The sequence below is a fragment of the Podarcis melisellensis genome (assembly GCF_964234715.1).
Source record: "Podarcis melisellensis genome assembly, chromosome: 8".
Classification (NCBI taxonomy): Eukaryota; Metazoa; Chordata; class Lepidosauria; order Squamata; family Lacertidae; genus Podarcis; species Podarcis melisellensis.
In genome coordinates, this window is record NC_138540.1 from 21,471,270 (window position 1) to 21,495,048 (window position 23,779).

Here is a 23,779-nt window from a genome sequence, read left to right on the forward strand (position 1 = left end):
GCAGGGACCCGTGGGCTCTGCCTGACGAGCTGGGTGACTGAGCAGCCTCACACCCAGATTTTTCCTTAGCAATACATAAAAACATTAACCATTTAAAAAACAAAAAAACCCTTCCCTGTACAGGACTGCCTTCGGATGTCTTCTAAATGTTGTGTAGTTATTTATCTCCTTGGTTTGGGGGTCACATAAAGTCCGATTAAAACAAGAATGTCCTACCATGCCCTCCAACATTTCTCTGATGAAAATAGAGATGTTCTGTGTTCAAATCAGAAACCGGGATGGCTTCTGTAAATCCGGGGCTGTCTCTAGAAAATAGGGACACAATGGAGGTGAGAGGAATGGCCTTGGGAGAGGAGAGGTAGCTGGGAGAGAGTTCTGTGGGCCAAAGGGAAAGATCGGGGGAGGGGGGGCGCGTTCCCCGTCTCTTGTATAAGGTGACTCACCAACATAAGGGAAGCCAGAAGATGCTTCTATGTTTCCAAATTGTTGCAAAGAGAGCCTGTTCGTGTTAATTCCCCAGCAGGAAAAGGTCTGTGTATACAGATGGTTAAGAGGCCAGGTGACCACTAGATGGCACCCTGGTGCCACAAACAGGGGGAGATAAACAAGCTACATTCACTTCTATTACACACACACACAAAAAATACACACACACATACAGAGTGCTTTTTTCGGGGGGGGGGGACGCATACCCCTAAACACTTTGTGAGTCTTTGTACCTTTGTCCATTTACTGTATTTTCCCCGAATTGAACTATAAAATGGTGATTTTCTGGAGTCAAAATGAGAGTACCCCTAAACATTTTTTTTTAGAAAAAAAGTACTGGTAATACAGTGGTACCTCAGGTTAAGTACTTAATTTGTTCCAGAGGTCCGTTCTTAACCTGAAACTGTTCTTAACCTGAAGCACCACTTTAGCTAATGGGGCCTCCTGCTGCTGCCGGAGCACGATTTCTGTTCTCATCCTGAAGCAAAGTTCTTAACCTGAGGTACTATTTCTGGGTTAGTGGATTCTGTAACCTGAAGTGTATGTAACCTGAAGCGTATGTAACCCGAGGTACCACTGTAATATACAATACAATACAATATATTGGAATTGTCTGTCACTACTTCAGTAAAGCCAGACTTAAATTGTCAAAGCAGAAAAACATGTGAGTAGAAGAGGGGAAATGATGGGCTTCATGGCCAGTCTAGTAGTAGCAGTAACATCAATTAATTGGCTAAAAACTGCAACAAGAACCATAAGAACAGCTGTATCCAATCTCAATTATACTTAGAGTAGAACAGTTTTGCGTTAATTTCAGTGGGTCTGCTATGGGTCAGACTTAATTGGATGTGACCCAATAATATCTGTTTCCCTTAGGTAAACACTGATGATCAATATTTTAATAGAGATTTTCTGATGACAAATCAAAGTACAGGCAGGGAAGAAGTATATATCTTTCCTGTGGAAATTGGGTGCATGCTGAAGCAGTTTTAGCAAGTAATCAATCGTAAGTAGCAGCATATAATAAGGCATGCGAGTCCTTTCTTGAGAAAATAGGAGGCCAGAAAGTCTGATTAGGGAATATCATCTTCCCTCAATTGCAGCCTTCAGTTGTAGATCCTTGGCAGTTAAACCCTGCAGTAATAATGCTTGCAGGATACTTGATGCTAGCCCAAAGGCTGAGAAATTAATCAACCCAGTTCATCTGCTAATCATAATAATACTGATACTGCAAGTAATATTAATAATAATACAAATTGTGTTGGATGACTTTTTGTATTTTCTGCTCACACATCAGTGATCGGTAATGGTGTGGAAGTCAAGATAATGTAATTGGGAGGGAAATCTATTGGCTGGGGAGAGATCATGCAAGGTAGGAACGCCCCCCCCCCTTGCATAATTATAAAACACAAAGCAAAACAAAATCCATGGCTCTTTGGCAGCTGGCAAGACATTTTCTATGACACCCAAAGAAACCATTCAGACACCATTTCATCCTTCTCTAGTCCAGGCTGTGGCCGCATTGAAACACCACAGACCGCAATCCGTTTGCAAAGTCTATCTCCAGCCTGCGGGATCGCTCTTGAGGAAAAATCAATCTGCTATTCAAAGTGTCTTGTCAAAATTAAAAATGGAAAAGCCCCAAACTGGGAGGGAAAACATGGTGTTGAGAACCACTTGTTTGGAGTGCAGACCAACTGAGTTCTAAGGAAGGTATGTGTGCTGAAGCAGGCTTCACCAAGTTGGTGCCCACCAGATGTTTTAGACTGCAGCTCCCATCAGCCCCAGCCAGCTGTGCATCTTTTGTGTGTGGGGGTGTGTCAATGGGGACTATTTATAACTTCTAATGGTTATAGGGAGCACATGACTCCCTTGTTACAACAGCTCAGCTGGTCTGTTTCTGGACACAGTTGAAAGTGCTGCTTATGACCTATAAAGTCTTATATGGCTTAAAGGTAAAGGGACCCCTGACCATTAGGTCCAGTCGTGAACGACTCTGGGGTTGCGGCACTCATCTCGCTTTATTGGCCGAGGGAGCCGGCGTACAGCTTCCGGGTCACGTGGCCAGCATGACTAAGCTGCTTCTGGCGAACCAGAGCAGCGCACAGAAACGCCGTTTACCTTCCCGCCGGAGTGGTACCTATTTATCTACTTGCACTTTGACGTGCTTTCGAACTGCTAGGTTGGCAGGAGCAGAAAGTAAGTAATGGGAGCTCACCCCATCCTGGGGACTAGAACTGCCGACCTTCTGATCAGCAAGTCCTAGGCTCTGTGGTTTAACCCCCAGCGCCACCCACGTCCCTAGTAGTAGTAGTAAATGCAATGACTAAGAAGCTGGGGTAGCTTAGTTGGCAGAGCATGAGACTCTTAATCTCAGAGTTGTGGGTTCGAGCCCCATGTTGGGCAAAAAGATTCCTGCATTGCAGGGGGTTGGACTAGATGACCCTCGGGGTCCCTTCCAACTCGATGATTCTCTAATAAAAATTTTGGCTCTCGATGCAGCTTTCCCCTCTATTCTCCAACAGAACGCCAATTTGTGTAGGTGTTTAGACTGTTGGGACCTCCCCCTCCTCCTGCTGCTCCTCTCTTAAGCTCCATAAGGAGAAATGAGTCTTGCGGCAATGGTCTGACCTTCAGCTGCGCTAACTGAGCCAGGAGCCAAGAGTACATTAGGCGGCAACTGATTCATTTGCTTGCTGGCTTAGATTGATAACACACACACCCCGCCTTTTCCGCGGACTCCAAAGGGAATCAATCGCTCTGCACTTCCAAGAGGAGGGTACGGCAACTGGCAGCCTCTGCCCTGTGGGCTGCCCCCAGCCAATCCTCTGATCCCAACTGCCCCCTCTAATAGCATAACGGTGACAATGACAAGGCCATTATTGCGCCATTAGATGCTGGCTTGGGATCAGTGGAATTGGCTGGGGGCGGCAGACACACAGCCAGCTGCTCTTATTGCGGCCTTCATCTCAGACGCTGGAGGATGTGCACACTTTCTGCTCATTCGCAAATGAAAATATCACACCCTTTCTGCCTGCAGGGCTCCCCTCCTTTCATGTCGGTTCCCAGGCACACCATCTCGGTTCAAAACAGTGTCCTAAGGTATCGGAATGTGGACTGAAACTTGCTGCTCCATCTCAAGAACCACCGTGCCAAATTGGCCGGCGATATCTTGAGAGGTGTTTGAATGCACAGAAGACAGACAGACAAATCGCTTTGCAAAATATTCAGTAGAGAAATAGAAGTTAGAAAGAGAGTGATACCCCTCTTGTTGGTGGCATTGCATCAAAAACTGCAAGCCAGGAGTGAATTGTTACATGGCTGGAACTTCATAATGAAGTTGTTGTTGTTGTTGTTGTTGTTGTTGATGATGATGATGATGATGTTCCACCTTTCCCCCAGAGTGGGATTCAAGGTGGCTTACAGATAAAATAGAAACAGCTAAAAACATAGAGGGGGAAAACAATAATTAATTGTTATTGTTATTTATCCCATTTCTATACTGTTTTATATTCTTGCAAAGTGCAAGTAGATAAACAGGTACCGCTTTGGCGGGAAGGTAAATGGCGTTTCCGTGCGCTGCTCTGGTTCACCAGAAGAGGCTTAGTCATGCTGGCCACATGTCCCGGAAGCTGTATGCTGGCTCCCTCGGCCAGTAAAGCGAGATGAGCGCAGCAACCCCAGAGTTGGCCACGACTGGACCTAATGGACCTTTACCTTACTCTGACTGGCAGCAGCTCCCCAGGGTTTTCAGAGAAGGAGCCACTCCCAGACCTACACGGAGAAACCAGGGATTGATCTTGGGGCCTTCTGCACCCAAAGCAGATGCTCTAACCACTTAACTATGGCCCTTCCCCAATCCATCATGTTTACCTATACAGTGGTACCTCAAGTTAAGTACTTAATTCGTTCCGGAGGTCCGTTCTTAACCTGAAACTGTTCTTAACCTGAAGCACCACTTTAGCTAATGGGGCCTCCCGCTGCTGCCGTGCCGCCGGAGCACGGTTTCTGTTCTCATCCTGAAACAAAGTTCTTAACCCGTGGTAATATTTCTGGGTTAGCAGAGTCTGTAACCTGAAGCGTATGTAACCTGATGCGTATGTAACCCGAGGTACCACTGTATATATGTATGTGCTGAGTCAGTTCAGTTTGATGGGGTGGGGTAGGGGGAATGATTGTGTACACCCAGCTTCATCTTCCTTTCCTGTTTTGCGTGTTGACGGATGCTCCAGGTGGGAGGGTTTGGCTTCCCAGATCAGGCTCTTGGGTGTTTAGCATGCAGGGCTCGTTTCTGCTGAGTCACTGATTGCAGGTGAAGCCTTTTATAGCAACAGAGGAGAGAGAAGGTTGGAACGGAATGCAAAAGAGCATGACTTAGAGAAGAAAGGAGTGGGGGAAACCCCACCTCTGTGGCCTTAACGTGTGCCAGGACTTCCTATGGCTCAGCCGCCCCCTTGCATCCATTTCCCAGCGCCGGGCTGTACAGAACGTTGGAAGCAAGGAAAGATCAACGTGTTCCTGAGCTGGTGAAGAGTGCATTTGCTTTAGCACTGGGAAACTATAGTGAAGCCTTTTAAATTAGGGTTCCTTGAGAAAGGTTCACCAGTAGGAGCCTTCTGGACTCAACCAGGGCTTGCAGGAAAGGGTTCTGGGCCCTTTAAGCCCCAACAGTCTCCTTAACAGAGAGCGGAGATTCAAATGCCAACTAGTGAGCCTCCAGGTTTATCTATCTGGCCCTTGGTGCTCTTTCCAGGACACGCCCCTTCTCTCCAGGACACGCCCCTCACCCCTCTTGCTTTTCCCCTGGCTGAAATATTCGCTTGAAATCTGAAAATGCCGCTATTTTATTTTATTTTTAAAATTTCTATACCACCCTTCATCCTAGGTTCACAGGGCGGCTTACAACACGACAACAGCACATGCCATAGTAACAAACAAAAACAATACCCGCCCAGCCGTTCAATGGGCCATAGATTGCTTAATCAGCCAAAGGCCTGGGAAAAGAAGTTTTTGCCTGGTGCCTAAAGATATGTAACGAAGGCGCCAGGCGAGCCTCCTTGGGGAGAGCATTCCACAAGCAAGGAGCCACCGCAGAAACGGCCCCGTTCTTGTGATGCCGCCATCTGGACCTCTAGTGAAGGAGGCACACAAAGAAGGGCTCAGATGATGCCTGGATAAAAGGGTGTGTGGAAACTAGCCTGCCACACAAAGCTCTGTCCACTTTTGTCTTTGGCTCTGCTCACTAGGCAACTGTGGCCCCTGATAGGTTACTCATGTGGCCCGCAGGATGAAAAAAAGGATTCCCGGCACTGGCTGAAGCTCTCCGTCTGCTCCAGACAATTGCTGCAGCAACATTCCACACTGTCTGCTTTTGGGGAGCCTTGCGTCCTGCTAGAATGTGCATCTTGCTTCTCAGTGAGCTGACCTTGGTCCTGCTTTCTGAGTATTAGCCTGTACTTCCCCTACTTTTACCCCATCCAAAAAGCCCCCCTGCAGAATCCAGCCTCGAACATGATAGGAAAGGGCAGCGATCTCTTTGAATTCTGCAACCGACAGCACCTTCTAAGTTTTTGTTGTTATTGTTCATCCGGCAGTGTGGTAGCCTAGAATTCTTTGGTGCTGGGAGATGTGCTTCAAACGTGCTTAAAGGCAGTCTGTACAGTCATAGTATCTCAGAGCAGCCTACCTCACAGGGTTGTTGTGAAGATGAAACAAAAAAGGGGAGAAACATTTTGTGCCACTTTGCAGTCCTTGGAACAAAACACAGAAGTAGTAGTAGTAAAGGTAAAGGGATCCCTGACTATTAGGTCCAGTCATGGCCGACTCTGGGGTTGCGGCACTCATCTCGCTTTATTGGCCAAGGGAGACGACGTACAGCTTCCAGGTCATGTGGCCAGCATGACTAAGCCGCTTCTGGCAAACCAGAACAGCACACGGAAACGCCGTTTACCTTCCCACCAGAGCGGTACCTGTTTATCTACTTGCACTTTGATGTGCTTTTGAACTGCTAGGTTAGCAGGAGCAGGGACCGAGCAACGGGAGATCACCCCATCATGGGGATTCGAACCGCCGACCTTCTGATCTGCAAGTCCTAGGCTCTGTGGCTTAACCCACAGCGCCACCCGCATCCCTTGCCAGTTAGAGTAGACAATACTAATCTAGATGGACCAGCGACCTGGCCTGGTATAAGGTAGCCTTCTACCTTCCTTTGGCTGGAGGGAAGTGCAGTAGCTCAAGGTGGCAGATCATCTGCTTTGCATGCAGAGGGTCACAGGTTCAATCCCTGGCGTCTCCAGGTAGGGCCAGGAGAAATGGGGCAAACCTACCATTGATTCTGAACCTTCTGCCCCCATCCCTGTGTGTTTATTCTTCCACTATCCTCTTCCTGCCCCGGGGGCAAGGTGCCACCTTTATTTACAGCCTTTTGGGGAAGAGAAGTGGTGTGATCACCACATTCTATTCCTGCCGCACACACGCGCCTGTCTGTTCCAAATATAGCCCTCTATTATCTTGATTGTGTCCAGGGGTGTGAGCGAATGCATTTCTTTGTGTGCAGTGAAGAAGAGGTTCTGTCCTCTCTCTTCTTGCCTGCCTGACTTGACAGAAGGACCGTCCTGAAGTCTTCTGGACCCAGAAGCTGTTAGCAGAAGGGAGAGGCGTCTGCAAAAGTCAACATCTCTCTCTTACAGACTGATCTGGCCATAGAAATTGGTCTCAGATACAGGGAGGTATATAAGGAAGCCAACCCCCCCCCCCTCCCGACAAGAAAAAATTATACAAATCCTCTTTGTTGACCACTGCCAATAGGGACCGCCAGCTTTATCCTAAAAGTGGGGCTGGGGGCGCCTCACACCACTGTGAAAAGCCCCGGGTGAGAGATGTTAAATTGTTCTTATATGCAACAACAGAGGCAAGAGTACTGTTAGCCCAGAAAATGGTTCTCCGCTGCGGCCCAAAATACATTTCCGGAAAGCAAGACTGGGAGGAAACATCCGTCCCCTATTGTGTGCGCCACAATGGCTGTCATTTTATGGTACATTGCCCCTGAGCCTGGAGGCTCTATTTGGCTCCTTACTGCCCTCGACATGTTTCTTTTGGTCAAATCCTTTACAGTGGTACCTCGGGTTACATACATTTCAGGTTACATACACTTCAGGTTAGAGACTCCGCTAACTCAGAAATAGTACCTCGGGTTAAGAACTTTGCTTCAGGATGAGAACAGAAATTGTGCTCTGGCGGCGCGGTGGCAGCAGGAGGCCCCATTAGCTAAAGTGGTGCTTCAGGTTAAGAACAGTTTCAGGTTAAGAACAGACCTCTGGAACGAATTAAGTACTTAACCTGAGGTAGCACAGTATTCCCCAAGCCAAAGAGGACCCCACAACACAACGAACGCCAGTGTATATGCAGTGGTTAGACTGCCAGACTAGGAACCAGGGAGAGCTGCATTCAAATCTCCACTAGGCCACAAAGCTAAAGGAGTGACCTTGTAAATGAGCCTCACTCTCTCAGTCCAACCTACCTTGCAAGGCTGTTCGAGAGGATAAAAAGGAGAAGAGCTAGCCTTGTGTTCAGCCCTGATATCCTTGGTGGAAGGATGGGAGACAGAAATGCAAGTAATCACTAGCCTGAAGTCTGGCTACTGCCAGCTTTATTTATTGCTGATTCAACTCAGGTGTTTCCCCTCCTTCTCCCCTAAATAAAAGCACTGTCCATTGAGCCCAACCTCCCCCTTCTCCCCAGTGCTCTGTTTCCAAGCCTCTGCAGTGTTATCTTGCCAATAAATCAAATTACCCCCATTTAAAAGGAGGAAGGAAACTGCTGCATCCTAAATGGATCGTTCTCCTGCCTCCCGTTTTTAAGCTCAAGGTCGGTCATATTGATCTTGGCGCCTCTTCTTATCCCTTTGAAAAGAAGGAGAGGGAGTTATTTTAAGTCGCCCTGATAGGCCAGAACAAATCTGAGGGTTGATAAAGAATTGTCCTGGCTGCATTTTCTTAAGAGCTGCAATTTCCAGGGAGCGGGAAGGGCAGGGAATAGCTTTTAGGGATATTAATGTCCTTTGTAAAAGGAGAGAGTGGGGAGGAGAGGTGAAGAGAGTCTGATTCACCTGTGCAGAGGTTGTGATACCTTCTGAGTTTTTTGGGATGGCGCCGTGTGTGTTAAAACTCCACACACAAACTTAGCGTGGGCTCAGTTGTTTCATTTATTTTATTTTAAAATAGATTTTATTAAGGTTTATAGGGAAACATACAAGACTTAATATATTTTCCCTTTTTAAAAAAACCAAACCAATACTTTTATCTATATACAATAAAAACACAAAGGGGGGAGAAAGAAAGAAAGAGAGAGAGAGAGAGAGAGAGGAAGGAAGGAAGGAAGGAAGGAAGGAAGGAAGGAAGGAAGGAAGGAAGGAAGGAAGGAAGGAAGAACTCCAATTCTTCATCTATCTGTGAGAGGCTCAGTTGTTTTAAAACAAAACCCTTGCCCATCTGAACATAAAAAACACAGAAACAAGTCTAGATCATTGTTCAGAGGCTTACACAGATACCATATTCCTATTTATTGCTCTTGTAAGGGTCTCCTAACACAGTGTTTTTCAACCTTTTTTGGGCAAAGGCACACTTGTTTCATGAAAAAAATCACGAGGCACACCATTAGAAAATGTTAAAAAATTTAACTCTGTGCCTATATTGACTATATATAAAGTAATTCTCTTGAATAGGAATCAAATAAACACAAAGAAAGTATTTTATAATTACTTTATTATAAAATAGTAAGTAAACAGAAATATGAAAAATTATAAAATACTTTATTTTTAAATCTTTCAAATTTTTCAATTTTCCCCACGGCACACCAGGCAACATCTCGCGGCACACTAGTGTGCCGCGGAACAGTGGTTGAAAAACACTGTCCTAACAACTCTCGGCACTGCTAACCACAGCTCCCAGAATCCTTTGGGGGGAAGCCATGAGAGTTTAAGAGTGCTTTGAATCTATGGTGTGGATTTGGCCTTTGAAGCTGTGTAACCCCATAACCTCCCACACTGAGACCCGAAGGTTTTTGTCTGAGGGTGGGAGCCGGGAGAGAAGGGTTTGGGCAACCCAGGATTTCCTCAGAAGGCAGATGCGCTGTTTTGTGTGGATTCCGGCGGCCAGCATGGCACAGGATATAAGCTCTTCACGTAACCATCTGTTCAGCTGGGTCCCCTGTCACATGCGACACCATCTGCCAAACCTGCCAGGCAGGGAGGCAGGGAAGGGAAGAGACACTATTTATATCCACCGCCAGCTCAAGGCGACAGCCGCAAATGGACAGCGAGAAAAACTCAATGGGATACCCTTTTCACAACCCCACTAGCATCGATCTGCCCAATTTGGTAGCCTAGAACCACATAAATGTTTTCTGACATTTATTTTCCTCCACTTTCTTACACAGCAGGTTCCGCCATGCTGGCAGCTTCTTAAACATCAGCACCAAGGTGATCCCGGGGCTCATTGGCAAATGTATTTGTTTGAATCTTGCTTTGATTGTACAGATTCCAATTTCACCTGAGGAAACCTTTATTGCATGGGTAGGCAAACTAAAGCCCGGTGGCCGGATCCAGCCCAATCGCCTTCTAAATCCGGCCCATGGACAGTCCGGGAATCAGCATATTTTTACATGAGTAAAAATGTGTCCTTTTATTTAAAATGCATCTCTGGGTTATTTGTGTGGCATAGAAATTCGTTGAAATATAGTCCGGCCTCCCACAAGGTCTGAGGGACAGTGAACCGGCCACCTGCTGAAAAAGTTTGCTGATCCCTGTTATTGCAATGCTCCATTATAAACAAACAAACTTCCCTGCATCTTGAAATCTAGTCTGGCAAGGTAAAGCATTGGATCCCGCCCTTTTCCTTGACGTGCTAGCTTTCCACGTGCAGAGGTGCACATGGGAGAATTCAGTCATGTGATTCTGCACCTGTCCACACCCGCAAAACGAAGGGCTGTAATCCAAGGAGGTCTGTGTCATTTGGTTCTTTGGAACAAGGAAGACAGCTTCCAGTGGAGTCTTCTGAGAGTGGGAAGAGCAGAGGCATGAAAAGAAGGCATTCTGATCCTGTATTGGCAGTGGTGGCTGGTGCCTCTTGGAACCGATAGGGTGGAAAGCAGGGATCCCAACAGCAGGTGGCGCCAGAGACAATGACAGGCAGCTCCAAGTTATTCTAGTTCTGTCCCCAACCTCCTCCCTGGTGTGTTTTACAAGGGCAGCATTGAGACTAAGGAAGAGTGCCTCCACCCTCTGGCCTGGATATCAGAAGGCAGGCAGGTGGGCGCTGGCTGCGGTTGGTGAGGCAGTGCCCCGCTCAACTTAAATAGTCCAGCCTCTACTATGTATTGGGCAAACCCACATGGTATCCGATTGGCTACTGCTTCTGTGCTTGTCTTATCTTTGAAAGCAACTGTACCTGAAAAAGAGAGCCAAACATCTCTCCAGTAGGCCCCACATGTACTACCCATTTAAAACATCACCATGCCCCTTTAAACAGTCCTGGCTTCCTCCCAAAGAATCCTGGGAGCTGTAGTTCGTTAAGGGTGCTTAGAATTGTTAGGAGACCCCTATTCCCCTCCCAGTACTACCATTCCAGGGGTGTTTAACAGGCAACCGCTCTTCCCAAGGAACCCTGGAAATGGTAGTGCTGGGAGAGGACTAGGGGTCTCCTAGCAACGTCCAGCAACTTTAACTGACTACAGTTCCCAGGGTGCTTTGTGGGCAGAGGCGTAATGCTGCTTTAAAGCTTGGATGTATAACTCAGCACAGACGGACTGGCGACCTGATCTTCATGCAAGAAACAACACACTGAGACATATACTTGTTTTTATTAACTTTTATTTGCTCCTGACAGAAGGTAATGGGAGCCACTGAGAATCGAGCCCGCTCCTTATTTGCATAGCTCCACCCTGAATTCCATTTCTTGTTCACGCTACACGGTGACAAAGAGATAGGATCCAGAAACTGATTTTTAATACATATGTAATTGTGTGTAAGCCACTTTGCGTGTTTGCTCCCAAAAGCATTCATAATAACGTGTGGGGTTTTTTTATTATTTAAAAAAATGACAAAAGAAATCAGCTGGGAACACGGCATATAGCCTTGGGCTAGTTATTCTCTATGGGGCACAGCTCCCATCTGTTAACATGGGGGGAACTAGCAGAAACGGTTTTTAAAACCATCTACACACATTGGTATTGCTGTAGAAATGCCGAACGACTAGACACAGATTAATTGTGCTAACCAAAAAAAGAGAAAACCACAGCTACCGTACAAAGGTCCTCAAACGGATCTCCTACGATGAGATCTGGCAATTGCTTTTTTCTGGTGGTGGTGGGGGAAATCACCAACAAACCAAATTAAACATAATTTAACAGCTCGTTAACTAAAATGCCTTTACAGCTACTGTAAAAGAGACAACAGCAAAGTATTTGTTATCCCGTAAAACTGATGGAGTGGAAACCAGCGGGGGTGTGTGTGTGTGTGTGTGTGTAGGACAGAGCACAAAGGGAGAGGGGACACTTAAGGCACAAGATAGTTAATACCAAAGCATGGCGACAACTGGGGTGTTACAGAAGCGGCAAGCGAGAAGGGCTGGCCAAACAGTTGACAACAGTTAGTGGACCACAGTGATGGGAGGTGCCTTTGCCAAAGGTCAGCTTTGGTGCATTGGTGACAGGGGAAATCACCCACTGAAGTCAATTTTACATCATGCTTATTAAAGGTTCTCCTCACTCCGGTGACGGTGACTGGTCTCCGTCAGGCTGAAATGCAGGAGGCCAACAGTAGGGGGAGCCAAAGGCAATGGAAGGCAAGCTTTGCCCTATTTTCCTCCCTGGTGAGTTTTACAAGCGGTAAGAGGAAGGCCGCCTGCCAGGGACTGATTATAAAAAGGCAGGGAGGTGGGAACGGCCTGGCGGAGGGCAGCCAGGGGTGAGTGGGGCACTGCCTCATTTGCCCCAAAGGACCAGCATCCACTACACGTTTCCACTTTTCAGACTCCGGGGCCTTTAAATGAGCCCTGCCCTTCCTCCTCAAGGCCAGACAAGGACAGGGAACCGAACCCACAACCTCGTGCTCCACCGACTGAGCTATCCCAATGGGAACCAAGTCAGGCTCCACGCCTATTTAGACACCAAACCAGTTTTAGGGGTCTGCTGCTTGCAAACAAAGCCCCAAATGGAGCTGATTACCTGAAAAATCACCTTCTTCTTCACTGCCTGGTAAGGGCACTACTAACAAAGTCCAGTTATTTATCACCACGGCCTGATGCTTAGTTGAAAGCGGGCACAGGAGGAGAGCTTTTTCACTGGTGGCACATACTTGGGAGGTCCCCAAACTTGTCCCGATAGAGATTTCTAGGGTCCACCCTGTTCTTCCAATTACCAATTGTTTTAACTGATTTTAATACTGTATTTCTGTATTGTTGCGACCTGCAGAAGTACCTTACGGTGGGTAGATAGATAAAGAAACACATCGGTTGGTGTGCGGTGCTAGTCCAACAATATCTGGAGGGCCACAGATTTCCTATCCTTGCCCATGAGTGACCATTTAATAGAACAGTGACGCTGGAAGAGACACCGAAGGACATCTAGTCCAACCCCTGGCGATGCAGGACTTTCAACTAAAACTGGCAGAAAATTCACACACGGTAAAGGTAAAGGGACCTCTGACCATTAGGTCCAGTAGTGACCGACTCTGGGGTTGTGGCGCTCATCTCGCTTTATTGGTCAAGGGAGCCGGCGTACAGCTTCCAGGTCATGTGGCCAGCATGACTAAGCCGCTTCTGGCGAACCAGAGCAGCACACGGAAACACTATTTAGCTTCCCGCCAGAGAGGTACCTATTTATCTACTTGCACTTTGACGTGCTTTCGAACTCCTAGGTTGGCAGGAGCAGGGACCGAGCAATGGGAGCTCACCCCGTCACAGGGATTCGAACTGTTGACCTTCTGATGAGCAAGTCCTAGGCTCTGTGGTTTAACCCACAGCGCCACCCGCGTCACACACGTTACTGCCACCCAAACAAGGAAGTCTGATCAAATGAGCATCTATGCTCCCCATTTCACCACTGTGTTACGTTTTCCCATCACAGAAACAGAAAACGATATCTAAGCACCTGAGCGAGATGAAAGTTTTTCCTCCCTTGAAACCAATCCAGAGAAAATTCAGCAAAGAGAGCAACAGGACCGTTGACTATTACCAATCTTATTCAAAGCAGGTGTGGGAACCTTTGGCTCGCCAGGTGTCTCTGAACTACAATTCCCATCTTCCCTGGCTATGGCCACACTTGCAAGGAAGGATGGGAGCTTTAGTCCAGCAATGTCTGTAGGGCCACAAGTTCCCCACATCTGCTTTAATGCAAAGTCTGACCTCAGGGACAGTCAACCTGGTGCCCTCTGACTGATGTTAGGCTACAACTCCCATCAGTCCCTGCAAGCATGGGAAATAGCCAGGGATGGTGGGAATTGTAGTTCAGTGACACCCGGAGGGCCCAAGCCAGCAGATGATGCGAGCTAAAACTCAGGGACACCCAGAAGTCATCATCTTAGCCACCCCTAGTCTAACTCATATATGCTAAAATTCGTTTGAAACCTGAATTTCGTCTCTGGGAAACTAGTTTCAAGGAAGCCTCCATCTCCCTCTAAAGTTATTTGAGAACGGTTAGACACAGAACGATGTTTGACAACAATTTGAAACGAATGACTTCAAATTCATTTTCCCCCATATATATAAAACCTGAAAACCACTTTCCCCCCTTCTTTTAAAAAAGAATCTACTTCTTTGTGCTGAAGGTCAAAGGTTTGGGGACATACCTAGAGCCACCCACATATGTGCTCATTGCTACACGCTGTCCCCCATCTAAGCAGGTGTTGGATTACGACAGCATAGAAAAAGTTACTTCGAGATCGTTTTTTTAAAACACTGCATTTTCAAAACTTCAAAAATTCAGATGGCAGATTCTCACATTTGAGTTCTGGGGTTTTCTCCTTCAACAATTCAGCTCAACTCCTGGGGAAGAGAGGCGCCTGGTTCTCCTTACTTGAGGCATCAGTTCCATCTACGGTCCAGATGCAGGCTAACAAGTCCCAGGCATGATGGATGAGAAGATGCATATTCTGGACCGGTCCAGGTCTGTCTCTAAGCTAAAGCTGATGCAATGGAGGCAACCCTACTTTGCTTCAACAGGGCCAGGTGCCGTGGAGAGATGCTTCTATACTTTTTCTGAAGGTGTCCAACTTCCCCCACTTCTCCAACCAGCTGGTGGAGGGAACCACTGCTTAGCTCGGAGAGGACTCTGCGCACGCTCAGGGGCACTTTGCACACTTTGCATTTATTCCTGCACTTCCTACACCACCTGAGCTTTGGCATTCAGAACAGACTTCTGAACAAGGAAGAAACAAGAGGCTGCATACACAAAGTGCCTTTGAAGCATACCCCACTCCAAGAAACCTGGGAACTGCAGTTTACCCTGAACAGCACTACAATTCCCAGCACCCATAACAAACTACAGTTCCCAGGATTCTTTGGGGAGGGGGGGGAATGAATGCACAGCCAGAGGTTGCTTTGTTCCATCACAGCTGCACCCAGCATCATCTTCAGCTAGCCCTTATATTTCTGCTCACCCACCCAAGGGATTCCCCTTGGTCCTAGCTTCCCCTCTTATTCCCCTCCTGCTCCCAGAGCAGACATTAGTCTCTTTCCTAATAGCCAGCAGCCCCACAGACATGGTCCCTATCTCTGGGATCTCCAAGACCGGAGGCATTTTGCACCGCTTCTCACCAAAAAGGGCTGCTCCCCAAAAAATGGAGATGCCTCTTTAAAATACAACATCTGTATGTTGTGGAGGCAGGCAAGGTGAGTGAAGTCAGTGAGGGGTTAACAGAGCATGTGGGACTTTACCTGCAAATTTCTCAAAGAACCAGAAAAGGCAGTGAATGGGGAGCTCACACTACTGAAAGGAGGGTGACCTGGAGCAAGTGGACTTCCTATTAGGTGGTGACTGACCCACAATCCAAGTCAAGTCGTCACTTGATGGTGCAGTTGTCACGTGATGTGCGCAGGTGTGGAGATGAGCCCTGGGCAACTGCGTGAGGGCTTCCCCCAGAGGTCTCTAGCCAGAGAGGACTAGAACCACTGTTTCATAAAGTAGGGGAGGGAGCCTCCCTCTCCTTGACCCCCAACAGAAAGGGGAGGTCCAGTGCAGTCTACCATCACCCTCATAGTAAAGGTAAAGGGACCCCTGACTATTGGGTCCAGTCATGGCCGACTCTGGGGTTGCGGCACTCATCTCGCTTTATTGGCTGAGGGAGCCAGCGTACAGCTTCCGGGTCATGTGGCCAGCATGCCTAAGCCGCTTCTGGCAAATCAGAGCAGCGCATAGAAACACCGCTTACCTTCCCACCGGAGCGGTACCTATTTATCTACTTGCATTTTGACGTGCTTTCGAAATGCTAGGTTGGCAGGAGCAGGGACCGAGCAATGGGAGCTCACCCTGTCGCGGGGATTCGAACCGCCGACCTTTTGATCAGCAAGTCCTAGGCTCTGTGGTTTAACCCACAGCGCCACCCACGTCCCTATCACCCTCATAACCACTTCACAAATCTTAGGGTGCTTCCAGACCGTCACTCTCTTTGAGCGGGGTCCAATCACATACCAGCAAATTCAGGTTCTAGAAATGCAGGAAGCTGACTCTTGGTCCATATAACCCAGTATTCGCAACACCAACCAGCAGCAGTGACCCAGGGTTTTAGACACAGGAGACATTCTCAGCCCTTCCTGGAGACATCAGGTTTGAACCTGCAACCTTCTGCATGCAAAGCAGATGCTCTACCATTGAGCTACCTGGTCAATTATAGCGGGGAAGTCTTGCGCAGCAAACCTGCTTCCCCCAAAAGACTGGAGTTTTTGGAATAAGGAAAGTAACAGTGAAAACACACTGGAAGGGCAACGCTTCCTTTGAGGCGTTGTCTAACCACCCTGCAAACAAATCAGGATGAATGCAACATAAACAGGTAATCTAGAAGGGCCCCATGTCAGTTCATCCTATGATGATTAAATGGTCAGCCAATTAAATTTGCATAAATATGCCCAGCAGTTGGGGTGGGGGGGGGGAAGAAAAAGAATGTCATGTCTCTTGTTGGAAGAAGCATCTCCGGATGTGTGAGAAGAGGGGGAATATTAGAAATTAACCTAAATATATCTATTTTTTAAAGTGTGGCATTAATCCAAAGAAGGCACCCTTTTAACTGAGCTAAAAGGATTTTGAAAAGAAGTGCTTCCCCCAATCAGGCCAAGACCCTTTGCAGCCCTAATCTGCAACTGGATCCACTCGCCAGTCAAAGTCCAGACTTGCTCCCAAGTAAATGTGACCGGGGATCCCACAGCCCCTTCCTCCTGGGCAGGCTTACTCAGAAAGCAATCCCAGGGAGTGGGGCTTTATAGCCAAGCAAACCTGAAAGAATACTAGAATTGCGGAACTGGAAGGCACCCCCGAGTCATCTAGTCCAACCCCCTGCAATGCAAGAATCTCCACATACAGGTCCTCCATCCGATTTGAAACCAGTCTGAAAGGGGGGCGGGTGGGCTTCGGATGCTACACCCCGTTATGGCTTACTCCCGTGATTACATAAAGTAATTCGGAGCAGGGATCACAGCTGTGCGTCCTCAGCACGATGCGCACGCTCAAAGGTTGCTCGCTAGGGCTCTCTTCCCCCGTCCACCCGAGGGCAGCCAGGGTCTTACTGCGCGCTCCTCGGGGCTTAACCCCCGCCTCAGTTTCCCCTCTTGGCGGCGGGCGCGGCGGAGGGCGTGAGGTTCTCGGTGAGATAGGCGACCAGGAGGCAGATGAAGACGAGCATGACGCAGATGGAGCCCCCGACGGCCGTCATGGCGACCACGATCTCCCGCATGCCGGCCGGCTCCACGGTGAACTCCACGCATTCCGGAGGCCACCGGGGAGGAGGAGCAGAATCAGGATCGGTGCCGTTGGCGGCGGCGGAGAAGAGGGGCTGCAAGCAGAGGCGGTAGCGGACGCTGCCGTGCGCGTCCTGCAGCAGGTAGTCGCGGCAAGCGGCGCCCAGCTGGACGCGGTCGCACTGGAAACGCGTGTAGGCGCCTTCCCACGAGCACGAGAGCGAGAAGCCGCGCAGCAGGCCGACCTCGGCCCAGGAGGTGGGAGCTTCGGCTCCCTCGTCGTCGCCGTCTTCTTCCCCCTCGGCCAGCAGGGGAGGCCAGCCCCACTGCAGGAGGACGCTGCCGTTGAGGAGCACGTTGGCCAGCAGGGCGCGCCCGGGCGAGCGGTGCGCTTTGCAGCTCCGCGGCGCGCACTGGAAGCCCCGCGCCCGGCTGCGGAAACACAGGCGCCCGCCCGGCGCCCCCGAGGCTCCTCCGCCGCCGTCGGGGCCTTCGCTCAGCACCTTGTACGGGCACCACGGGTCTCCCTCCGCACCCGCGTCCTCGGCGCCTCCGAGCGGCGGGTCCCCGTGCGCGCCGCGCGCCTCCGAGGCTCCCCAAGCCGTCGGGACGCCTCCCGGCCGCGGCGCCCGGCCCAGGCCGAGCAGGGCGAGCAGCAGGAGCCGGAGAAGCATGGCTGGCGCCGGGGCATGGAGGAGCAGGAGCAGGTGCAGCGCGGGGGAAAGGGCTTTCCCGGGCCGGGATCCGGCGCGCTCTAGCGGGGCTTGGGCGCAAAGGGAAGCCCCGGTCGGAGGCAGGCCGAGGCGGGACCCCGGCTTTCCCGGGCAAACGGCAGGGACATTTTCAAAGTGCCAACTTGAAGAGGGCGAGGCGGCGGCGCTGGCGCCGGCGGTGGCGCCTCCTTTCGGGTGGGATCCGGGAGGTTCGGGCGCCGCCCAGCGGCCCTCCTCCTCGCGGCGGCGCGGTTAACTCTCGCTGGGTCTGGGAGGTGGAATCGGAGAGAAGAGGGGGTGCGCGTGGGAACCATTAAAAGTGCATTTTTGTATAGAGGCAGTGTGGTGTAGTGGGTAGAGCGCCACCCCTGCGAGACCTGGGTTCGAATTCGGCCTTGGCTCTGAAGCGTTGGGCCAGCCCCTCGCTCTCTGCTTAACGTACCTCACAGGGTTGTTGCTGGGAACACCACGTTTAGTCGTGTCCGACTCTTTCGTGACCCCATGGACCAGAGCACGCCAGGCACTCCTGTCTCCCACTGCCTCCCGCAGTTTGGTCAAACTCATGTTCATAGCTTCGAGAACACTGTCCAACCATCTCGTCCTCTGTCGTCCCCTTCTCCTTGTGCCCTCCATCTTTCCCAACATCAGGGTCTTTTCCAGGGACTCTTCTCTTCTCATGAGGTGGCCAAAGTACTGGAGCCTCAGCTTCAGGATCTGTCCTTCCAGTGAGCACCCAGGGCTGATTTCCTTCAGAATGGATAGGTTTGATCTTCTTGCAGTCCATGGGACTCTCAAGAGTCTCCTCCAGCACCATAATTCAAAAGCATCAATTGTTCGGCAATCAGCCTTCTTTATGGTCCAGCTTTCACTTCCATACATCACTACTGGGAAAACCATAGCTGTAACTATATGGACCTTTGTCTGATGTCTCTGCTTTTCTGCAGTCAGTGAGGTTATATCCAGAGCTGGTTCCAGAGTAGAGCCGCTGAAGCTGGTTTGATTTATGTCACAGAATCAATCAATCAATCACATGATGGGGGCGCATACACACCTTTTGAATGGCAATGCCCATGAACTGGGGGGGGGAGCGGCCCCCTGAAATATTTTAAGGAGTGAGTTAAGGGACCTCGGCCCCTAGGAGTTGGTTTCTATGCATGGTTTATATATCCTCCGCAGAACACTACAACTTCAGGACTTCTTATGAAACTGAATGTCGACAGACAAAAAAGAAAGTGCTTATTCACCAAGTGCATAGTTTAACCCGTGGAACTCACTCCCACAGGAAGCCGTGTTGGCCCCCAACTTGGATGGCTTTAAAAGAGGATTAGACCAATTCATGGTTAAGGCAGCAATGCTTCTGAATACCGGCTGCTTGAAACTGCAGGAGTGGAGAAGCCCTTGTGGTCAGATCCTGCTTGCAGGCTTCCCAGAGGCTTCTGGTTGGACACTTACTGTATTTTCCGCTCCATAAGACGCACCTGACCATAAGACACACATAGTTTTTAGAGGAGACACATAGTTTTTGGATGGAGACTAGAGAAGGGGCAAGGGATGTAAGCTCAGTAGTAGAGCACCTGTCTTGAACACAGAATAGGTGAAGGTAAAGGGACCCCTAATCATTAGGTCCAGTCGTGGCCGACTCTGGGGTTGTGGCGCTCATCTTGCTTTACTGGCCGAGGGAGCCAGCGTACAGCTTCTGGGTCATGTGGCCAGCATGACTAAGCCACTTCTGGCGAACCAGAGCAGCGCACGGAAACACCGTTTACCTTCCCGCCGGAGTGGTACCTATTTATCTACTTGCACTTTGACGTGCTTTCGAACTGCTAGGTTGGCAGGAGCAGGGACCGAACAATGGGAGCTCACCCCGTCATGGGGATTCGAACCGCCGACCTTCTGATCAGCGAGTCCTAGACTCTATGGTTTAACCCACAGCGCCACCCCTGTCCCTAACCACCATGTCTTACCATAATCTTAAAATCATCTTTCTGCTACCAACTCCATTCTAGTTGCATAAATGGGGTTTTGGGGGGCAAGGGGGAATGCAATGCATTTGGAAGACCTTGTTGCATGTCTAGCAAGGCCTGCGTTTGGCTTGCCAGGTCACCGTCTGAACAGAGTCATTTCCCCTCTTGCTTCCTATTCCTATTTAATGCCCATTTAGAGAGGGAGAGAATTCAGCAGCAGAAGAAGAAATTGCCCAAGCAAAACATCGCACCTTGCAGCGGCTGCTTTGACAAATGTCTGTGCTTCCCTTCCAGCCGCCTCTTGGCTGCTCCGGGTGACCTGCTCCTCCCAGGGAACATCGAGCTCCCTGCAAAAAGGCTCATTAATAAAAGATCGCTGGGGACACGGGGCCGTCTCGCTTGCAAATGAAGCCAAATTTAGAATACAATCTGTCTAATGGGCCACAGCAGATTTGCTGGGTCAAGCCAAGAGTTTGTGCAGCAGGGTGTTTCCTGCCCCCCGCGCTGAAACTGCTCAAAAGAGAGGGATCGTGTTTCAAATGGCAGGATACGTGCTTGGCGTGCAGAAGGCACCTGCTTGAATCCTTGGCGTCGCCTGCTGAAACACTGGCAGGGAATGGGGAAAAAAACACTCTCTCCCTGAGGTCCACAGTAGACTGAATGTGACTCTCGATATTTCTCCATCTGTCCCTGCAAGCTCTTCTCCAGGTCATAACCCTTCCCAGCCCTGCTTTGCACGCAAAGTATTTTTATTTTTTAAAATCTGGCTGCAATGTCTCCTTGAACTCTGATAATGCCTCTTGCATTTCTGGATGGAGACTAGAGAAGGGGCAAGGGATGTAGCTCAGTAGTAGAGCACCTGTCTTGAACACAGAATAAGTAAAGGTAAAGGGACCCCTAATCATTAGGTCCAGTCGTGGCCGACTCTGGGCTTGCGCTTTATTGGCCGAGGGCGCCAGCGTCCAGCTTCTGGGTCATGTGGCCAGCATGACTAAGCCGCTTCTGGCGAACCAGAGCAGCACACGGAAACGCCATTTACCTTCCCACTGGAGAGGTACCTATTTATCTACTTGCACTTTGACGTGCTTTCGAACGGCTAGATTGGCAGGAGCAGGGACTAAGCAATGGGAGCTCACCCCATCGCGGGGATTCGAACCGCCAACCTTCTGATCGGCAAGTCCTAGGCTCTGTGGTTTAACCCACAGCGCCACCCGCATCCCTGCACACAGAATACCTCAGGGTCAATCCCCAGGACCTTCAAATAATGCTGGGAGAGACTCCTGCCTGAAACTCTGGAGAACTGCTGCCAGTTGGTGTAGGCCAGGGGTCAGCAAACTTTTTCAGCAGGGGGCTGGTCCACTGTCCCTCAGACCTTGTGGGGGGGGCAGACTATATTGGGTGTGTGTGGAATGAACAAATTCCTGTGCCTCACAAAGGCATTTTAAATAAAAGCACACATTCATTCATTCATTCTTTCTTTTTTTAAATAAATACATCTTTATTGGTTTAAAATACAATCTTACAATAAAGGTAAGTACAACAAAGTTAAGCACAGAAAAGAAGAGAAAGAAAAGAGAGAAAAAAATTATCCACATCAAAAAAATACAAAAAAAGTAAAAGTAACAAGAAAACAAAAAGAAAATAACAATTAAAAGCACCAGATATTTATTCAACAACATGTCTTAGCCAATAAAGTCTTGTGTAAAAAGCTTCCAGTCGTTCTCAAAAATAAATAAATAAATAAAAGCCCACATTCTACTCATGTAAAAACCCCAGGCAGGCCACACAAATAACCCAGAGATGCATTTTAAATGAAAGGACACATTCTACTCATTTAAAAACACACTGATTCCCGGGCCGTCCGTGGGCCGGATTGAGAAGGCGATTGGGCCGGATCCGGCCCCCGGGCCTTAGTTTGCCTACCCCTGGTGTAGGTGGTACTGAGTTAGATTGCCCTGTGGCCTGGCACAGTATAACACTCCTATGTGTTTGCATGTCTATAGAAACCAGCCTTGTGTGCCAAGATAACATTAGCATTCCTTGCCCAATCCTGGCATGTGGCCCTTGGGAGTTTGGCTAGAAGGAAATGCTGGCAAAGATTCCTTAACCCTGGATTGGACAATGCTGGGCTGGATGGGCCAATTGCCTTACTTTGTCTAAGGCACCTTCTTAAATTTCAAAGCAGCCGTGCACAGTGGAGGCTGGTCCATCAGGGCGAAGGGGCCGGATCCGGCCCAATCACCTTCAAAACCCAGCCAGCAGATGGTTCAGGAATCCGCGTGTTTTTACATGAGTAGAATGTGTGCTTCTATTTAAAATGCATCTCTGGATTATTTGTGGGGCATAGAAATTCATTAATATTTTTTTTCCAAAATATAGTCTGGCCCCCCACAAGGTCTGAGGGACAATGCCCCCTGCTGAAAACGTTTGCTGACTCCTGACCTACACCTTGGAGAACTTAGCAGGGAGGAGGATGGAAACACAACGATTGTTTCTTGACTCCGCCTCCTGTTGGCTCCAGCTCCGCCCACCGTCTGGGCTCCCGACATTCCGCTCAGCCAGCTCCAAAAGGCACCAGCACTTAGGGTGAAATTGCCAGTGGCTAAGGAGGCACAAGGTAGATTTTCTAAATGCAACCAGTTTGATTGGGAAATCAGAGATGTTCCCAAGCTGTTCCTCACTGCATTGCAGGGGGTTGGACAATGACCCTTGGGGGAAGAATGGATAAACAAGGTGATGAAGGATTATGCAGAATTGGCAAAATTAACAGCTAAACTAAGAGAAGCTAATGACAAAGGTTTTGTGGAAGAGTGAAAACCCTTTTCAGATTATTTAAAGAAATATTCTATGATGAACACACGAGCAGGATTTGAACGATGAGCAACAGTAGGGATTAAAGATGGCGCTGTGGGTTAAACCACAGAGCCTAGGACTTGCCAATCAGAAGGTCGGCGGTTCGAATCCCACAGCGCCACCCGCGTTCCTTCTGGAAGAAGGTACAGGGCTATAAAGACTAAGACTAGCTGCCTGAGAAACAGTTTCTATCCAAATGCGATTTTGGTTTTAAACGCAGTGTAAGGTAGTCTCTGGGACACGGGTGGTGCTTTGGGTTAAACCACAGAGCCTAAGACTTGCCGATCAGAAGGTCGGTGGTTCGAATCCCCGCAACAGGGTGAGCTCCCGTTGCTCGGTCCCAGCTCCTGCCAACCTAGCAGCTCGAAAGCACATCAAAGTGCAAGTAGATAAATAGGTACCGCTCCGGCGGGAAGGTAAATGGCGTTTCCGTGCGCTGCTCTGGTTCGCCAGAAGCGGCTTAGTCATGCTGGCCACATGACCCGGAAGCTGTACGCCGGCTCCCTTGGCCAGTAAAGCGAGATGAGTGCCACGACTGGACCTAATGGTCAGGGGTCCCTTTACCTTTAAGATAGTCTCTATGGGAGTATATTGTATTTAATTATGGGGTATCAGAGTTTTTAGCAGGTTAACCAGGCTGGGCTAGCAGGTGTGTTGGTTTTTGAATGTCAATTTTGTTGTTCTGTATGGGACAATGACAATCGTATCAAGGACCACCTGGCAAAGGTTGGCAGGGCCAGAAGGAAAAGTGGGTGGAACAACTGACAGGGCACTAACTCTGTCTGTAGAGTAGGCTGTATTCCAGCTGTGCCAAATACTG

The 23,779-nt window shown here is 49.1% G+C and overlaps 1 protein-coding gene across 1 annotated transcript; it reads right to left on the reverse strand.

The window, feature by feature from the left end:
• Positions 1-13,385: 13,385 nt before the first annotated feature.
• Positions 13,386-18,607, reverse strand: FNDC10 (fibronectin type III domain containing 10). The gene has a single exon (XM_081923850.1). The coding sequence runs from the start codon at positions 18,101-18,103 to the stop codon at positions 17,288-17,290; it is 816 nt and encodes a 271-aa protein (XP_081779976.1). The 5' UTR covers positions 18,104-18,607; the 3' UTR covers positions 13,386-17,287.
• Between the last annotated feature and the right edge of the window lie 5,172 nt (positions 18,608-23,779).